Source organism: Neomonachus schauinslandi, chromosome 2 (assembly GCF_002201575.2).
Source record: "Neomonachus schauinslandi chromosome 2, ASM220157v2, whole genome shotgun sequence".
NCBI classification, from domain to species: Eukaryota; Metazoa; Chordata; class Mammalia; order Carnivora; family Phocidae; genus Neomonachus; species Neomonachus schauinslandi.
Genome location: NC_058404.1, coordinates 68,879,098 through 68,895,688, shown reverse-complemented (window position 1 = coordinate 68,895,688; position 16,591 = coordinate 68,879,098). Strand labels below are relative to the sequence as shown.

The 16,591-nt window shown below is 41.4% G+C and overlaps 1 protein-coding gene across 3 annotated transcripts in view; it reads left to right on the top strand.

The window, feature by feature from the left end:
• FNIP2 (folliculin interacting protein 2) overlaps nt 1–16,591 on the top strand; it is a 134,721-nt gene that overhangs the window by 62,206 nt on the left and 55,924 nt on the right. For 2 of the 3 annotated variants that reach the window (XM_021699017.2, XM_021699016.2), the window contains exons 3-7: nt 1,778–1,909; nt 4,202–4,302; nt 4,415–4,486; nt 6,269–6,369; nt 8,179–8,250. In XM_021699017.2, coding sequence (XP_021554692.1) covers nt 1,778–1,909; nt 4,202–4,302; nt 4,415–4,486; nt 6,269–6,369; nt 8,179–8,250 — 478 coding nt within the window. Of the gene's footprint in view, nt 1–1,777; nt 1,910–4,201; nt 4,303–4,414; nt 4,487–6,268; nt 6,370–6,543; nt 6,634–8,178; nt 8,251–16,591 lie in introns of all 3 variants that reach the window. The other variant, XM_044912860.1, reaches the window with a different exon arrangement.

The following is a 16,591-nucleotide window of genomic DNA, read 5'->3' as shown; positions in this document are numbered from 1 at the left end:
TGATAAAGATCATTTCTGCAGGAAGGAAGTATTTGGTTAAAGGCAGTTTGGCTGAGTAGATTCCATAGTGCTTTAAAGTGGAAGTTTGCCAGGTAGCTAATCATTACAGTAGTTGTTGGGCTTGTTAGGTTGGGGGTGGGGGAGGGATCTCTCAAGTGATTCACCTGTAGGCTTTAATGGTAGATTTGTATCAAAGTTGAGGTGAGCCGGCACTTGACCCTTTGGTGAACAGGACATGGTCCCCTTGATTTCCCACATCGTTTCCTGTTTCCCTGCAGGCCTCTCACAGGTAGTTTAGTGGGACACCTGCATGCCATCGCTAGGGCTCCCTCTTGGTGGTAACAGGTGGAGAAAAATTCTCACTGGTTTTCAAAAGGAACTGGAATCTTGGCATATCGATATGAGAGCAGTGATAACACTGGAGTCTGGAAGTACTCATTTAATCGAGAAGGCAGCTAGGTCCAGAGAGGTTATAACTTGCCCAAGGCTACAAAAAGAGTCCCCCCCCCCCAAAAAAAGAGTGCTCTATTCACGTACCAGGTATTAGCTCCAGTTATAGACTGCTCAGTATGTTGTACCCCAGCCAGAGGGTCGAGCAGTCTGTGAGGCAGGTGCGGACTTAGTGTCACTTTGGGCTCTCTGAGAGGCTGTGTTTCTGGTTTAAGTGGTATTAAGTAACAGCTAAAGCTGAAGAGGGTGTTGAAGGAGTGCCCGATACCCGGGAATGACCAAGTATGACTTTGAGTGCCATCGCTGCAGGGGTGGCTTTTACGGACCAGCGCAGTGTGTGTTTTCCTTACATTCTTTTCCCATTTTCAGCCCCCCACTCCCTTGGCAAGCACAAGACCTCATGAGTTTGTATCAAGCACATGACTGCAGGCATTTGCATTAGACCACCAATGTGACTGTCACATTGGAGATTAGATAAGCTGCAGTTGCATTCATGTTTTTCCAAGCAAAAGCTGCCCACAGAAAAGCAAGTAAGACTCCAACAGAATAGAAACAACTTGTCATAGGTGGCATAGGATGCTTCTGTAGGGAGTAATATATTTCGGTGTAGGAGGAAGGGCAAAATTAGTAAAGGGGTATCTTTATACCTTTATGTCACTGTCATAACTCTGTTTAGGGAATATATAGTAGATAATCTTCTATTACCCCTAACCTTTAGAGGTTACTTTTTCCATCACATGATGTATAATTCACAGGAGCTCCTATTTCAGAGTTTTGGTTCATCTTTCACAAATTCGACCTCATGATTTTCTCTCCTGTTACCTTTAAAGGAGTGCTAGAGAAGGTGTGTCATTAAAAATACAAACTCAGACTTTCCAAATTAGTAATTTTGCTTTCTTACTTAGTTCCATTTGCCTGGTAAAATTTTAAATTTGAAGCAATTTCTTTCTCCACGTCAATATTTATAGATTATGACTCTCCACAGTACTAACAGATTCATTAATAACCCAGAGATCAGATCTCACTGACGTTTTCAAGACAGGAATTGAAACATAAATAACAGTTGAATTACTTGAGAATATTCACACTACATAACCCCCGTCTTCTGTCCAGTTACCTTTCTTCCGCGTGCCTCCTTCCCAGATACTGTAGACTCCCGGGAAGCGCATTTTTTGTCCTCAGCAAGAAGGGGAAGAAAGCTTCTGGTTTTCCATGCAACTGACGCACAACATAACAGAGTGATTTAACAAAGAAATGCCCAGTGAAGAGCATGCTGCAGGAGCCCGACGCACTTAGCAGTGCTTACCTTGCCTGTCTGTCTCCCCAGAAAACAGAGGATGCCCCTATTAAACTGGCAGCCAAGTGCTGTCAGGGCAGCGGCGGCAGCAGCAGCGTCTCATCCCAGAGCTCCTCCGGGGGATCTTTGCAGCACGCCAAGGAGCAGCTCCCGAAGTACCAGGTAAAACCGTCCCTGCCATGTCCCACAGCCCCGGGCACTGAAGCCATTTACTGTAATTTCTCCACAAGGAAGGATACTTGCTTGAGGCTCCTACTCCAGGAACATGAGCTTATGTATTCGAAGATGTGCTCTTAAATGTTTCATGTCCGTGCTGTTTTCACACTTCGGCTTTTGTCTCTTGGTAAAAACTGTAATTAAAGCGAGGTGACCCAGTATAATACATACTGAGTGAGGAAGAAATATTGCAAACGAGGTAAACCCTTCTGTTTTGCTTCCTTTGTTGCCCGAACCTGATGAAAAAGCACGGGTTTTCCAGTTTTGTTTTAAGAATTTCAAGGATTCTGAGGATGTATATGGGCATCCCAAGAAAATAGCACATGCCAGTCGGAGGAAGAGAACTGTGTTTAGGAGAAGAAAGAAAGGGCAAGATGTAACTTGAGTGTGAGGAATACGGGGCTGGTAGCAGGTGTGTGTATGTGTGTGTGTGTAAGGCAGTAGAGGATAGGGATTAGGGTTATTGAAAAATATTGGCGTACTAGACATAAGGGAAGAAATGTTTCGTAAATACAGAAGAGCAGGACAGTGCAAACTGATGGAGGATGTATCAGATTTTTTTTTTTTTTTGACTCATGGAATTTTCCATGTTGCTGAAAAAGCAAAGCCAGGTAAATTGCCAGCAGCCACTGGTCTATGGAACTTTGTTAATTTCATGTTCAGGATTTGCACTTATTTCACAGTGCTCCTGGGTCTCAAGGCAGTTGGTGATTAAAAAAGTATACAGTGACATTTTCAGCTAGTTGAGAATTACAGTTGGCATGTAGACCTTGTACCCCAAGAAAAAGCAGATTACAAAATGCAGGTGGTGGGTGGAAGTTACTAATAAAAAATGTGAAAGACAGTTGGTTTCTGTCTGCGTGTAGTGAGAAGAGGTTGGCGTGAGCTATAACCAGAGAGGAGCCTAGTTAATCAAGGCTGATAGGTGCATGTTTCTCTTTCCTTCTCTGCAAACATGTCTAAGTAGGAGTGTATATGTGCATTTGTGTGTGCATGTACTTGTGTGTGTGTGTGTGTGTGTGTGTGGATTTGGAGTTTAAAAAAAAGATTGAGAAGAGAAAGTTAAGAACAATTCCCATGTTTTTGCTTGGGTGGAAAGCATACTAGCAGAGAATCTGGCGCTGGCTGGGTTGGGTCAGAGAGACGGTTGTTTTGTCTTGGTCGGGCTGTGCTGGGGTGCCTGCAGCATATCCTAATAATACATTACCATTATACATATGTGATAATATACATATTACATATAACATATATGATATGTAATAATATATTGTTATGATATGTGAATGAATGTGTTTGGATATAGGATTCTAGAGTTCAGGGAGAGGTCTAGGCCTAGAGATAAAGATGTGGGAGGTATTCCTATGTAAAGAATAACCAGAATCCCAAGAGTGGTTGAGAGTGTGGACGGTGACTAGGAGTGCCCTCTGAGGAAGAGCCCTGTTCAAGGGATGATCTAAGAAAGAAGAGATTCAAATAGGAGAGTAGATAAAAGCAGCAGCTATCGGGGGAGATGTTTAAGAAAGCAAACTGGAAAGTGTACTGGATTTGACTGGAAGGCAGAGGCTATATCACTAAGGCAGTTTGAGTAGATGAGGCTGCAGTAGGTTAAGCAAATGAGACTTGGGAAAGTTGGAGGTAGCTCAGGCCTACCCTTGTGGATGACCGAAGGGACAAGAAAAACTGGTCAGAAGCTAGAGAGGTCAAATATTTTTGAAATATTTTTTGGCAAAACTTTCAAGGTATCAGACCGTCTGTTACCCTTTGGACCCTCACAAAAACTCTCCCTGAGCCAACTGGCATTTTCATTCAACACTGTTAATTATTTAGGTGAATAGTACTGAACTGTGTTTCTTTTCAGGATGTATTTTTGGTACCAAGAGAAGAGTTACCCTGTCTTTTTTTTTTCAGAACTTAATCTTTCTCTGTAGAGTTTATAAATGGAGATAATGAAAAATCTTTGCCTTTCATAACAAGATTAAGAATGATCCCTGCTGAGACACTGCGATCCTGTATGGAGATATTGTGCATAAAGATGAAATCATGAACACAAGTAATAATTTGGGGGAAAAAATAGCCAATCACCATTATAGATTAAGATGATCAGTTTCTGCTTTGAATTTTAGTTACCTGCTACACTAAAGACGGACCCATAGATAAATAAGCGTTATTTTCTGTTGCATTACACATCACGTTGTGCCACATAGTAACTTTGGTTTTGGTCTCTTTCCTGTGTGGCAGTACACAAGACCAGCTTCTGATGTCAACATGCTAGGGGAAATGATGTTTGGCTCAGTCGCAATGAGTTATAAAGGCTCCACTTTAAAGATACACTATATCCGGTGAGTTTCAGCTTCTTTTTCTACTAGTTGGGAGAAATGGAATGGTGATACTGGCTTCTTAATTCAAAAATGCATCTCCCCCCCCCCCCGCCCTTTTTTTGTTTTCTTCCAGCTCTCCTCCACAACTGATGATTAGTAAGGTATTCTCTGCTAGAATGGGCAGCTTCTGTGGGAGTACAAATAAGTAAGTGTGGGATTTTGTACCTGTCTTTCCCCCTCTCCCCCATTTTTTTTAAGTGGCTATTTCTGGCTAGAGTAGTTCTTCCAGGGCCATAAGTTCTTTTGGAAATGAGAAGTGGGAAGAGTCCACATTAACAAAGGGATTCTAAAAGTGGCCATTTTCCTGTACATAATGAGTATGAAAAGGCCTTTGACTTTATTAGGTGGCCTTAAAGAGAAATGACTGTTTATTTTCCAACATTATTTTATCTTAAAAAAAGAAAAACAAAAGACCTGTTGGTTAGTTTGTTAATTTATTTCCAAAGGAATGAAGTATGTGGTGAGTTTTTCCAGATTGCTAGGCATATGTATGGCAGGATGGGTCATATGTGCTCACCATCTCTTCAGCCGTCCATGTAGCCTCTATGATTGATAGGTACTTGGGCTGTGCACTTTTCTGATCTTCACTCCTCTGAGTTTTTTTCCTCCTCTAATTTTACACTTCTGTGTAGACTGAGAATACTGATGTGTCTAACTTAACTTTTATCTATGTATTTAGAACTTTTCAAGCAGAAATAGTTCATATGCTTCATTTTTTAATAAAGCAAAACATTTGTTATACTTTGGTAAGTTTGTAAGAAGTTTGTTATAAATTAAAGGGGTATTCTTAGGGGTCAAATGAAGGCTGCTCTTTTTTATATTCCTGGGAAATTAAAAATATTTTCCTTTGTAGATTTGTGTACCGCTGAGTAACTCTGCTTACTCTTCAACAAAATAATGAATTTAACTTTTTTTTTAATTGATTATTTTTTTTAAAGCTTTTATGTATTCATTTGCCAGAGAGAGAGAGAGTGTTTACAAGCAGGGGGAGTGGCAGGCAGAGGGAGAAGCAGGCTCCCCACTGAGCAGGGAGCCCGATGTGGGATTCGATTCCAGGACCCTGGGATCATGACCTGAACCAAAGGCAGATGCTTAACGACTGAGCCACCCAAGCGCCCCGAATTTAACTTGTTTAAGCATTTAACATTGGACTGGCGTTACTTAAGCCAGTATGGGAATGATTTTTTTTTTTCCTCGTGAGATACTCTTTTTCAGACTCTTTCAGTCATTACACTAATTCCCTATAATAGAATATTGAGCTCAGATTTAAGTAAAAATTATTTTGGCCTCATTATGCTGTATTACCCTCAAAGTCTTGATATTTATTTTACTAGCTAATAAATCAAGTAAATTATTAAAATCCGCTCTCACATTTGTGTTTATGAGTAACTCTAACTTTTTAGATGTTGCAAAGTCAAACTCTTATAGGAATAATAATTTCTATTCTATCCTCCTGCTGAAAAAAGTTGCCGAATTGCTTGTAGATGTTAACTAAGAACTAAGATGAATTTCATTTTGCAGGTTTATGTGAAATTACCCTTGAAATGAATGGTAGCATCTTGGGTATCAGTTACTAAAGCACAATTTAGAAGCAAATAGCAGTATCCTAGCTGTCTGTCACCATATCAAAATTTGTAGAGTTCTGTGCCCCATTTTATAACGTGAAACTGTTAGGAAAGCACTGTTTAGTTTTATAGATTGGACTGCCTCCAAAAAGCTTTTCTTGTCTTTTCCTCCAACAAATTCCCCTGAAGTTTGGTTTCCTTTGCTAGATGTAAGACTTTATTCATTTGTAAGGAAAAGCCTGGGCAGCTGGTAAGTTGTCTATGTTTGAGAGTTTGTTAGAAAACAGCTTTATTTGTCTCTTGATTTTTTTTTTTTTTTTCCCCTCTTCTCTCTCTCCCTTCCTTCCCCTCTCCGGATTTAGCTTGCAAGACAGCTTTGAATACATCCACCAGGATCCTAATTTGGGAAAACTGAACACAAATCAGAATAATTTGGGTCCTTGTCGTACTGGGAGTAACCTAGGTAAAATCCTCCACGTAACTGGGCTCTTTCTTTCCGAATACCACTATTGTGGGTGTGTGTTTTGCTTTATTTGAGTTTGTTGTGCTGTTTTGTTTTTTTTTGCATCATCTTTAATCCGTGTTTATTTTTGTGTGTGTACCTCGTTTGCCCTCCTGTGTGTGTCGCTGTCTCTAGGTGCGCTGCAAGCATGCGGCAGCAAACTGCTGCAGGGCGTAGCTGAAGGAGGACCTCTCCGGCTCACCCGGAGTGCTTCTTTCTTTGCAGGTTTGTGTGGAATGCTGAGTACAGTGTGACCCACACACACATTAATAATAAGTCCTGTGCAGGTTCTTAGGGAAAAAAAAAAATCCTTTTTGGTGCCTCTCTAAGAAATCTAAGGGGCTCTTGAGATTATTAGTTTCAAATGCAGCCAAGTTCATGGTGTTTTGAAAATTCCACCAAAGAACCTCTATTGTAAATGTCTTTGCTAATACCCCAGTGTAAGCTGATTTTGATCTGAAATGAGCCCTTAGTGTTTCTAAGAGGTTTATATTTTCTGATTTTCCTGGGCCTCTTCTGCTGCTCTGGACGGCTGTTTCCCTTTCTCATGGTATATACCTTTATCCATTTGTTCACCTGCATCCTTACCTGCACAGAGTTTTCTTCAAAAGTCACCCTAATAAGAGCATGGAAGACCTACCTCTCTTTCTCTTTTCTTCCTCATCCCTCTCTCTCTCTCTAGCATTTAAATAGTTTAAACATAGTTTCTAGGTTCTTTACAGGTATAATCATCTCGGTCTCTCTGGGTAGGTAAATTCTGAGATTTAACTGGCCTTGCTAGCTAAAGCTGTTGAATGTTTGTTGTAGTCTGGCATGATTAACAAGTGTGGGGAATCTTCACTACTAACATTAAAGGTTATATTTATGGCAAATGGTATTCTTCATTCTGTTCTTCTTTGTAGCTGGAAATATGCTAAGCACCGAGAAACTGACACCTTCCCACCTACTTAGAGTGAGGATAAGATGTTTATATGCTCTCTTTAAAATTGTGAAAATAAACATGCTTCAAAAATAGCTGGCAAGTATAATAATCAGGCAGGGCACTGGGCTTCTTGTACATTGTAAAACTTAACTATAGCAACGTGCCATCTACCCTGCAGTTCAATAAGTATACAGTTTAGATGAGTCTGAAGCATTCCTAGAAGTCTATAATACTTTAGAGTGTTTTCTAAAATTTGTGCCACGATATGAGTTTTTCTCAGTAACTACAGTAATATTGGGTGTATATGGAAAAGAAGTGGAGGAAGAAATATTTGAAAATGAATATGTGGTTTTTTTTAATCTACCAAGAGAGTGAGTTATAAATAGAGAAATATTTTTTAAATATATGAAATGGCATTCAAGTATTTCTGTTCCCCAAAGTTGCCTAGAATTACTAATGAAACTGATTATAAAGCATTTTGAAAATACAGTGCTATTTAAATATGACATTACTAATGAGGAAAGGGGCCGAAAGTATCTGCCTGAGAATGTTTGTTCATTGTGTCAACTGCATGAATAGTTTATTGTGGCAGTTTGTTTTAGATATAAGCATCAGTCCAAAGGGTGTTTATGTTACATAGGATAAAGGCAGGTAGTTACTTGAGTCTATCTTCTTTTCACTCGTTTTCTACGTATTTAATTTTGCTTCCTGGTTAATTTTTCTATAAACATAGGCCAGTCAACAATAGCACTAGCCTACCTTGAAATGTAAAAGTGACTACAGTCGTTTTTGAACAACTGGTTCTTTGGGCATTTCAGTAACAGGGTTACCTTTTGCCTTTCTCTCAGCACATAGCACTCCGGTTGACATGCCGAGCAGAGGACAGAATGAAGACCGGGACAGCGGCATTGCCAGATCAGGTATTTGTACTTCCTTTTATTGGTTTAGCTGGTAGAGTGAACTCTTCATTCACGATGGGGAAGTACGTCGGAAAACAGATCTGGACTTTCTTCCTTCTCCACATTCTTTTTTTTTTTTTTTAAAGATTTTTTATTTATTTGAGAGAGAGAGAACACATGAGAGGGGGGAGGGTCAGAGGGAGAAGCAGGCTCCCCGCCGAGCAGGGAGCCCGATGCGGGACTCGATCCAGGGACTCCAGGATCATGACCTGAGCCGAAGGCAGTCGCTTAACCAACTGAGCCACCCAGGCGCCCCCTTCTCCACATTCTAAGATAGTCTCATGCATCTGAAGATCTAGGACTTTGGTATACAGCATCTAGGAGTGGTTGTGCAAAATGGTCTCGTTTTTTTTCTAAACCAGACTCATAGGAAGGAGACTCTTGTACTTTGAGAAATTTCTTCTTAAAGGGAAGCTTCCTTGAGCCAATTTTGCTGGGAATTTGCCTGCTGAATATTGAATGTAAAATCAGAGGAAGAAGGGTGTCTGTGGAAGTAAGTCTATCCCTGACTGGGGGAGGGCCTGCCAGTCACCCTCTCTCCTGCCCTAGAGTCAGGCTGATGATCTAGATTTTATCTTGGATAGCCCTTTCTCTCATTCCTTCAAGCATTCAGCTTTTCTAATGCTGCTTTTAAGATCTCTCGGTTTCTGCTTTTGTACACGATTCTGCTATGAGTTTTTTTTTTTTTTTTTTTTTTTTAAAGATTTTATTCATTTATTTGAGAGAGAAAGAGCACACATGAGAGGGGGGAGGGTCAGAGGGAGAAGCAGACTCCCTGCCGAGCAGGGAGCCCGATGCGGGACTCGATCCCGGGACTCCAGGATCATGACCTGGGCCGAAGGCAGTCGCTTAACCAACTGAGCCACCCAGGCGCCCTGCTATGAGTTTTGATTTGTGGTTTAGATCTGGTAGATTCTGTGCTGTAGGAGGGTAGTGAACCAGTGATCTGGAACTGGAGGCCTTGGAGATGTTTGGGTTTAGCCTGATGAACACAGGTCATACATGCCACTTCTGCCTTCCGCTGAAGACCAAGGGCACCCTGCTGGTTTTACCTGTGATACACAGCACCGTCACCGAATAAGCCAGGCGGTCAGTACTTGCATGTGGGGGACAGGATCCAGGCCTCAGATGCCTTTCTTCCCGGCCTCCCATTCATGTCAGCATCCAGATCTGAATGTTTTCTGAGGAGAGAAACTTGGGACTGACCAGATGTGGGAGGGAGTGGGGGTGGGGGTAGGGTAGAACTGATACCAATGTGAATTAGAAGACTGAGAGAGCACTAGCTTTCTTTGATAGTTTGGCTTCTATTCCCAGCAGTCTTTACTTTGAGTCTTCCAGGTCTCTTATCAGGAGAAAGGGGACAGAGATGGAGAGGGCTGCAAGTGCCCTTGCGGGGCATTTGGCTCCTCTCATTCTCCTGGTAGATGTGTTCACATTCACATGCCTTCCGCTCCCATCTGGGCGCTGTTCTAAAATCACCGAGTCCACGTAAAGACCAGTGTGAGCTCTACACCCCTGGCGGGGTTCAGCAGTTTGTTGATAAAATCCTCTTTATGTTCTTACTGTAGTTAATTCTCTAAGATCTCTTCTTATACCCACCTTAACATTGCAGGGACCAAGGTCCTCATCCTGAAACAGAATAGGGACTCCAGGTGTTTGAACTGAATTAGCAGAAGATGTAGAGAAATTAAAAACATGCTTATTCCTTTTTTCTATAATTTTCAACTTTGTGTCTAAAGAGTTGAGAGATGGGGTAAATTTTTTAAAATTGATTTTATTTTTTAGAACAGTTTGAGATTTACAAAAAAATCGAGATGAGTACAGAGAATTCCTATATAATGTGCACACAGTTTGCCCTATTACTAGCATCTTACATTAGTATGGTGCATTTGTTATAGTTCACAAATCAATATTGATGTATTATTATTACCTAAAGTCCATAGTCTTATTTGTTTCCTTGGTTTTTATCTAATGTCTTTTTTTTTCCTGTTCCAGGAAAAAATTTATTTAGTTTATATTAGTTATCATGTCTCTTTAGGGCTCCTTTCGATTTTCTCAGACTTCTTTATTTTTGATAACCTTGACAGTTTTGAGGAATAGTGCCCAGGTATTTTGTAGAATGCCCCCTATTCAAATTTGTTTGATGTTTTTCACATGATTACTAGGGTTATGGGTTTTTCAAAGAAAGATCCCAGAGGTAAAGTGCCGTTTCCATCACATCATACCAGGGTACATGTGTTTGTCAGGTTTCTCCACTGTAAAGTTACTCTTTATTTCCCCTTTACTATAACTTAGGAAGGAAATCACTATGCATAGTCCACACCTAAGGAGTGGAGAGTTCTGCTCACCTTCCTTGAAGCAGAGTATCTGTATCTACATAAACTGTCTGGAATTCTTCCATGGGGGATGATTCATCTCTTTCCCCTCATCTGTTCGTTCATTGATTCAGTCAGTCAGTAGTGCTGAAGTTGTTCCAGCTTTGGCCATGGAAGCCGTGGAGCTCTTTTCACTGGCTTCTCTGTTTCTTTAACATACCCTATCACCATGGGTATGGATGTATATGTTTTTAATACTTCCTTACTTTCTGACGCTATAAGATACTCCAGACTTGTACATTGTCTTATATATCTCCTACCCCAGTCGTAGAATCAGCCATTGCTCCACGGAGCCCTGTTCTTTCATTGGAGAATGGTATTAGATTCTAAGATCTAGACATTAGAGGTGCTCGTTGCTACTGGAATGTCATTTTCTTACAGGCCATGTCAGCTGATAAGCAACAGTTTATGCTAACTGTATACATATATTGTAATATTGCTATGTGTAACATATGTGTGTATGTTAGGTTAAACAGTTTATATTGGTATCTCCATTGTCCATAAGCCATTACCACATGGATCATTCTACCTTCCTCCCCTTGCTTATATGAAACTCCCTACTCCAGCAGTGAGAAACCTGGCTCTCACTGTCTGCCCATCCACTTAGTTGTTTCATTTCAGTGTACATGCATAGCAGTGTCTGAATAGTTAACCTGTACCTGGGAAGGAAACAGCTATTAACTAGAGTATAGTGCTTCTGTTCAGTTCCTTTTACCTTTAGTCTTAAAGATGTCTACTCATTTCCAAAGTTACTTAGGTCAGCACCATTTTTTAAAAAGATTATTTTAGAGAGAGAGAGAGAGCGCACGGAGGGGAGGGGCAGACGGAGAGGGGGTCTTAAGCAGACTCGTGCTGATCACAGAGCCTAATGCAGGGCTTGATCTCAGAATCCTGAGATCAAGACCTGAGCTGAAATCTAGAGTCAGATGCTTAACCGACTGTGCCACCCGGGCGTCCCGAGGTCAGCATCTTTTGAGATGGGGGAATTTTTGTAGCTATATGTGCCAGTCCAGTAGAATCTCTGAAATTAGTGTTCACACCATTTCACCTTGCAAAGGCTTCATGAATACTGCCCAGAACTTCGATTATTACAAGTCAGGTCTGAAGAATAATTTAAGGTTCTTCCTCTCCCCTCGCCCGCCCCGCCATAGTCCAGTAGAGAGGTAACTTGAGAAAAGCTTTTTGTTTGTTTTTAAATCATTGTTTATACAGAGAAACTTGTTCCAGGATAAAAAGGAATTTTAAAGGAGAGTTTACAGTTCCCCATCCAAAAGAAACCTGAGGTTCTTTGTCCTATCCCACCAGTGCCTTCCTTATGCATCCTTTTCTGCAGGAAAACTTGAAAGGAGGGAATGGATGTAGGAGCTTATTTCACATTCAGCAGCAAACTTGTTCTGTGAAGAGTATGCTCTGGGAATACAAAGAGCCATAGGGTTTTGAATTCCCAAAGGGGTTTACTCTCTTGTTAGAAAACGGAATTATTTTGGTGGTTTCCACAGTAAGACCAATTTGATACAGTTGAAATTAAGGGAAGGAGTTAGAAGGGTAGCACTGATTCCTAACTAGCCAGTCATCAAGCCACATTTATTTATTGAATAACAGTTTTTAGCCCCCTGTGTTGTCAGACTCTACCAGGATTTGGGTGTTTTTGAAGAAGAGTAGAGTATAGCACCTGCCCTCAGGAAGAGTTCGTGTAAACCAAGAGTTAAAATCCAGTGTGATAAGTACTACCTCATAAGATACTTTGCCTGGGAATTCAGGGTAATGGCCTCATAGAAGAGGTAGTATTTGAGTGACACCTTGGAGGTAGAAAAGAACTGCACCAGCATTTAGGAAAAGAGCATTTCTGAAAATAGTTTGTGCAAGGGTGTAGATCCTTGAGAGTATACTGTTAGGATGTTTGGATGATGGCAGGACTGGAAAGCGGGCTTGGGAACGTCAGCAGGTAAGGCTGGTTATGAAAGGCTAATTTTGAATGGCACCAGTCCCATGATAAGGAATTTGGATTTAATCTTACTAGCAGGGGCAGCTAAGGGATGTAACATAATTGGCTCTATTTTTGAGATCCACGTGGTGCTTCACAAACTGTGCTCCAGAAAAAGCTGGACCAGTGTATCCATTGCTAAAATAAATTAACGATGATGCTTTCTCAAGTTAGCAGGGGATGAAGGGACTTAGGTTTTTTTCTCATTTCTCAGCTTTTTTTCAATATAGTTTTCCCAAACTTTTGAGGCTTCCCACCACTGTGTGTGTGTGTGTGTGTGTGTGTTTGTAGCTAGTATAAAATGATTATCTGGGGCGCCTGGGTGGGTCAGTTGGTTAAGCGACTGCCTTCGGCTCAGGTCATGATCCTGGAGTCCCGGGGTCGAGTCCCGCATCGGGCTCCCTGCTCGGCGGGGAGTCTGCTTCTCCCTCTGACCCTCCCCCCTCTCATATGCTCTCTCTCATTCTCTCTCTCAAATAAATAAAATCTTTAAAAAAAAAATGATTATCTGATTTAGCATAAAATTTTTTGAAAAATAGTCCATTGGTTTTTTCCTCTTCCCTTTTTTGGAATAGTATCTTTGAAAAATACGCAACTTTTTTTTTTTTCTAAGTTACCCAGTAGCTTTTTGTAATAACAGAGAGGAAATCAAAACTTAATTGTGACCTATGTCTTAATGTATTTTCCTCTTCATATTAAGTACTGCAGTGCCTCTTTACAAGCTTGTAACACACAGAGAGAATAAGAAAGAAAGCAATAGCAAAAATATCTAACTTACTAAAAAAAAAAAAAAAAAAGAGGGACACACGGGCCCCTCACCCACGCGGGTGGCTCAGTTAGTTAGGCATCTGACTCATGATTTCGGCTCAGGTTATGATCTCATGGGTCGAGAGATGGAGCCCCACATCAGGTTCCATAGGGAGTCTGCTGGAGATTCTCTCCCTCTCCCTCTGCCCCTCCCTCCACTTGCTTGTGCTCTCTCTCTCTGTCTGATACATTTTTTTTTTTAAAAAAGAGTAAGTTCTGGGGCACCTGGGTGGCTCAGTCGGTTAAGCGTCTGCCTTCGGCTCAGGTCATGATCTCAGGGTCCTGGGATCGAGTCCCGCATCGGACTCTCTGTTCAGCAGGGAGTCTGCCTCTCCCTCTCACTCTCCCTCTGTGCTCTCTCTCTCTCTCTCTCTCAAAATGAATAAAAAAAAAAAAATTAAGTTCTTTACTGCCTTAACTAGTTAGGCTGTTTTTTAAAGAAACTTCTTCAGTAAAGGAACAGAGTAAATAATAAGCTTACGGTGTTTTTTCCTTTTAAGAGTAGCAGTTTACTTAAAGATATTTGCCTTATTTCCTGAATTTTTGGAATGTAGTAAGGAAGTCAAGTGAGAAATATATACATTTTATTAAAAATTTAATATTCATATTCATAGGCTTTTTCCTATAAAAAGTTTGGGAAAGTTCCTATAAAAAGTTTCCTATAAAAAGGGGGAGCGGCAGGCAGAGCGAGAGGGAGAAGCAGACTCCCTGCTGAGCAGGGAGCCACCAATGCAGGCTTGATCCCAGGACCCTGGGATCATGACCCGAGCCGGAGGCAGACGCTTAGCTGACTGAGCCACCCTGGTGCCCCGAGAACCATGTTTCTAGTATTATTCTGGAGGATGAGGACTAGAAGGAGACAAGATGAGATGTTGTTGTATAAAAAAGATTGGAAGCAACCTTAATGTTCATCACTAGGTATTGGTTAAATTATATACTTTTCAGGAAAGGAATACCACGTGGTCGTTAAAAGATTTGGGGCAGCTCTGCATGCCTTGAAATAGAAAAGTTCTCTTAGATATATTTTTAAGTGGAAAAAGAAAGGTGTATCCACAGTGTGTTCCAGTAAACCATCAAAAGAAAGGCATATACAGGCTGTCTTTCTGTATATAAAGATAAGTATATTCATAGAATGTCTATAGAAGGGATACAAACTGGGACATGTAAGAAGGGAAAATGCATTTTCATTGTATTCTCTTTTGGATATTTTTTAATGTGTGCTCTGTGCATATGTTAATCTAGAAGATGAATTATTTTTTAAGAGGTTGTTCTTTAAATGGTCACCGTTAAAATTATTTGACTAAGGTCTTGGGAGAAGGGAAGAATGGGTTTCAGCTATGCTAGGAGGTAGGATTGGCAAGGCTTGGTGACTAAGGGGGCACAGGATGTGGAGGAGGCAGGAGGAACCAAGGGTGACTCTCTGTTTCTAACTCAGGTAAACAAGCGGAGATTAATGGCATTAACTAGTATAGGGAAAGCAGGAGGCCAATCCAGAGAGACAGATACTGAGATAATTCTTCAGTTATTAGTGTCTGTAAGTTCTTTAGCTGTGAGTAGTCAGCTGTAATTTAGAAATAGGAAACTGGCTCTAAAGAGATGGATTGGAGCAGAAGCTAGAATGTGGAAGTCTGGGTGCATGAGTAGAGTAAGGTTTGGAGGGCCAGAATTGAGACCAGAGCCACTGAGCTTTGTCAATCTCACCACCTTAATTTAGGCTTCTATTCTCTTCCTCATCAAAATGTTCGAATCATTGACAAGAAAAATAATTTCCTCATTCACTGAGCAACTGCATCTCCTCTGTTCTTAGAAGTAGTAGAATAAGCAGAAGATCAATATGAGAAAAACTTTGATAATATACTTTCAAACACTTTTCAAGTGTTTTATTTTTTAAGATTTTATTTATTTGAGAGAGAGAGAGCATGAGCGTGCACAAGCAGTGGGGAGGGGCACAGGGAGAGGGAGAAGCAGACTCCTCACTGAACAGGGAGCCTCAAAACACTGGACTCCATCCCAGGACCCTGGGATCATGATCTGAGCTAGAGGCAGATGCTTAACGACTGAGCCACCCGGGCGCCCCTCAGGTGTTTTAAAATGAACCTTCAGCGTAAGAATACGCATCATCGTAGTATTCAGATAGGACATGTGTTTTGGCCACAATACAGGTACAGCGTGGACCCCACCCAAAATACAGTTTGCATGTCAAGACTGATGACAACAACACACATGCCAAGAGGATATGAAAATATTTATCATTCACATAATGATGTTTTCTGGTGAGAGCAGGGTGGGCTTCCCAAGCTGGTCAGCAAATGACTCGAGAGACAGGGAAAGGAGATGATATTAGGGTTTTTATGGTGGTTAGGAGGTAGACCCAGGATGAGGGCTTCCACACAAGGCTGAACTTCCCACTGGTTCCAAAGGAGAGAGCCCCTGGGCTTTCTTATCACTTTGCCCAGATATGAGGCAGAAAGGGAAGGGCGTTGAGGGGAGAAGCTGAAAAGGTATCAGCAGTTAAACATGAAAAAATGGGAGTCACACTGTTTATTGCAACACAGGTCACCATTGAATGATGCAAACTGACATCTCATTTGTATCTGAATTCTTTATTGACTTAACTGCTGCAGTGCTTTGTAAAGAGGGGCAAGAGTCCAGGAGGGTACTGTTTGTTTGCTGTCTGGCCATGGCATCCTGTTGACCTTGTGTGTACACATATAGGCGAAGGCTTGAACTTCTCAGTCTATCTGAGTCTTGGCAATACAACTTGTGCTCCTCGGGGAACACAAGAGAATGGGAGGCCTCTAAGGAACTGCTGGGGGGGGGGGGTCATCCCCCACTCACTTCTTTGTCTCCCCTGGGAAGTTGTCATGAAACAGTTTCTCATCACCTCCAGGGTGCAGATAAGATTTGGAGCTTTCTGCCCAGCCCACCTGAGACTCGAGGTGCAGAACAGAAGACTGCTTAGCTGTAGTCTACAGCTGGCTCCCCGGTACCAGGGTCTCCTACAAATTGTGGAGCAGGCATCTGATCCGTTTTGTGTCAGTATTGTCCTTTGTGGGGTGTGGGGCAAGGATCACTAGGGACTGGCACTTTTGGTTTATTCTTCTTTCCACAGTCTATGTAAGAAACTGTCCCAGTC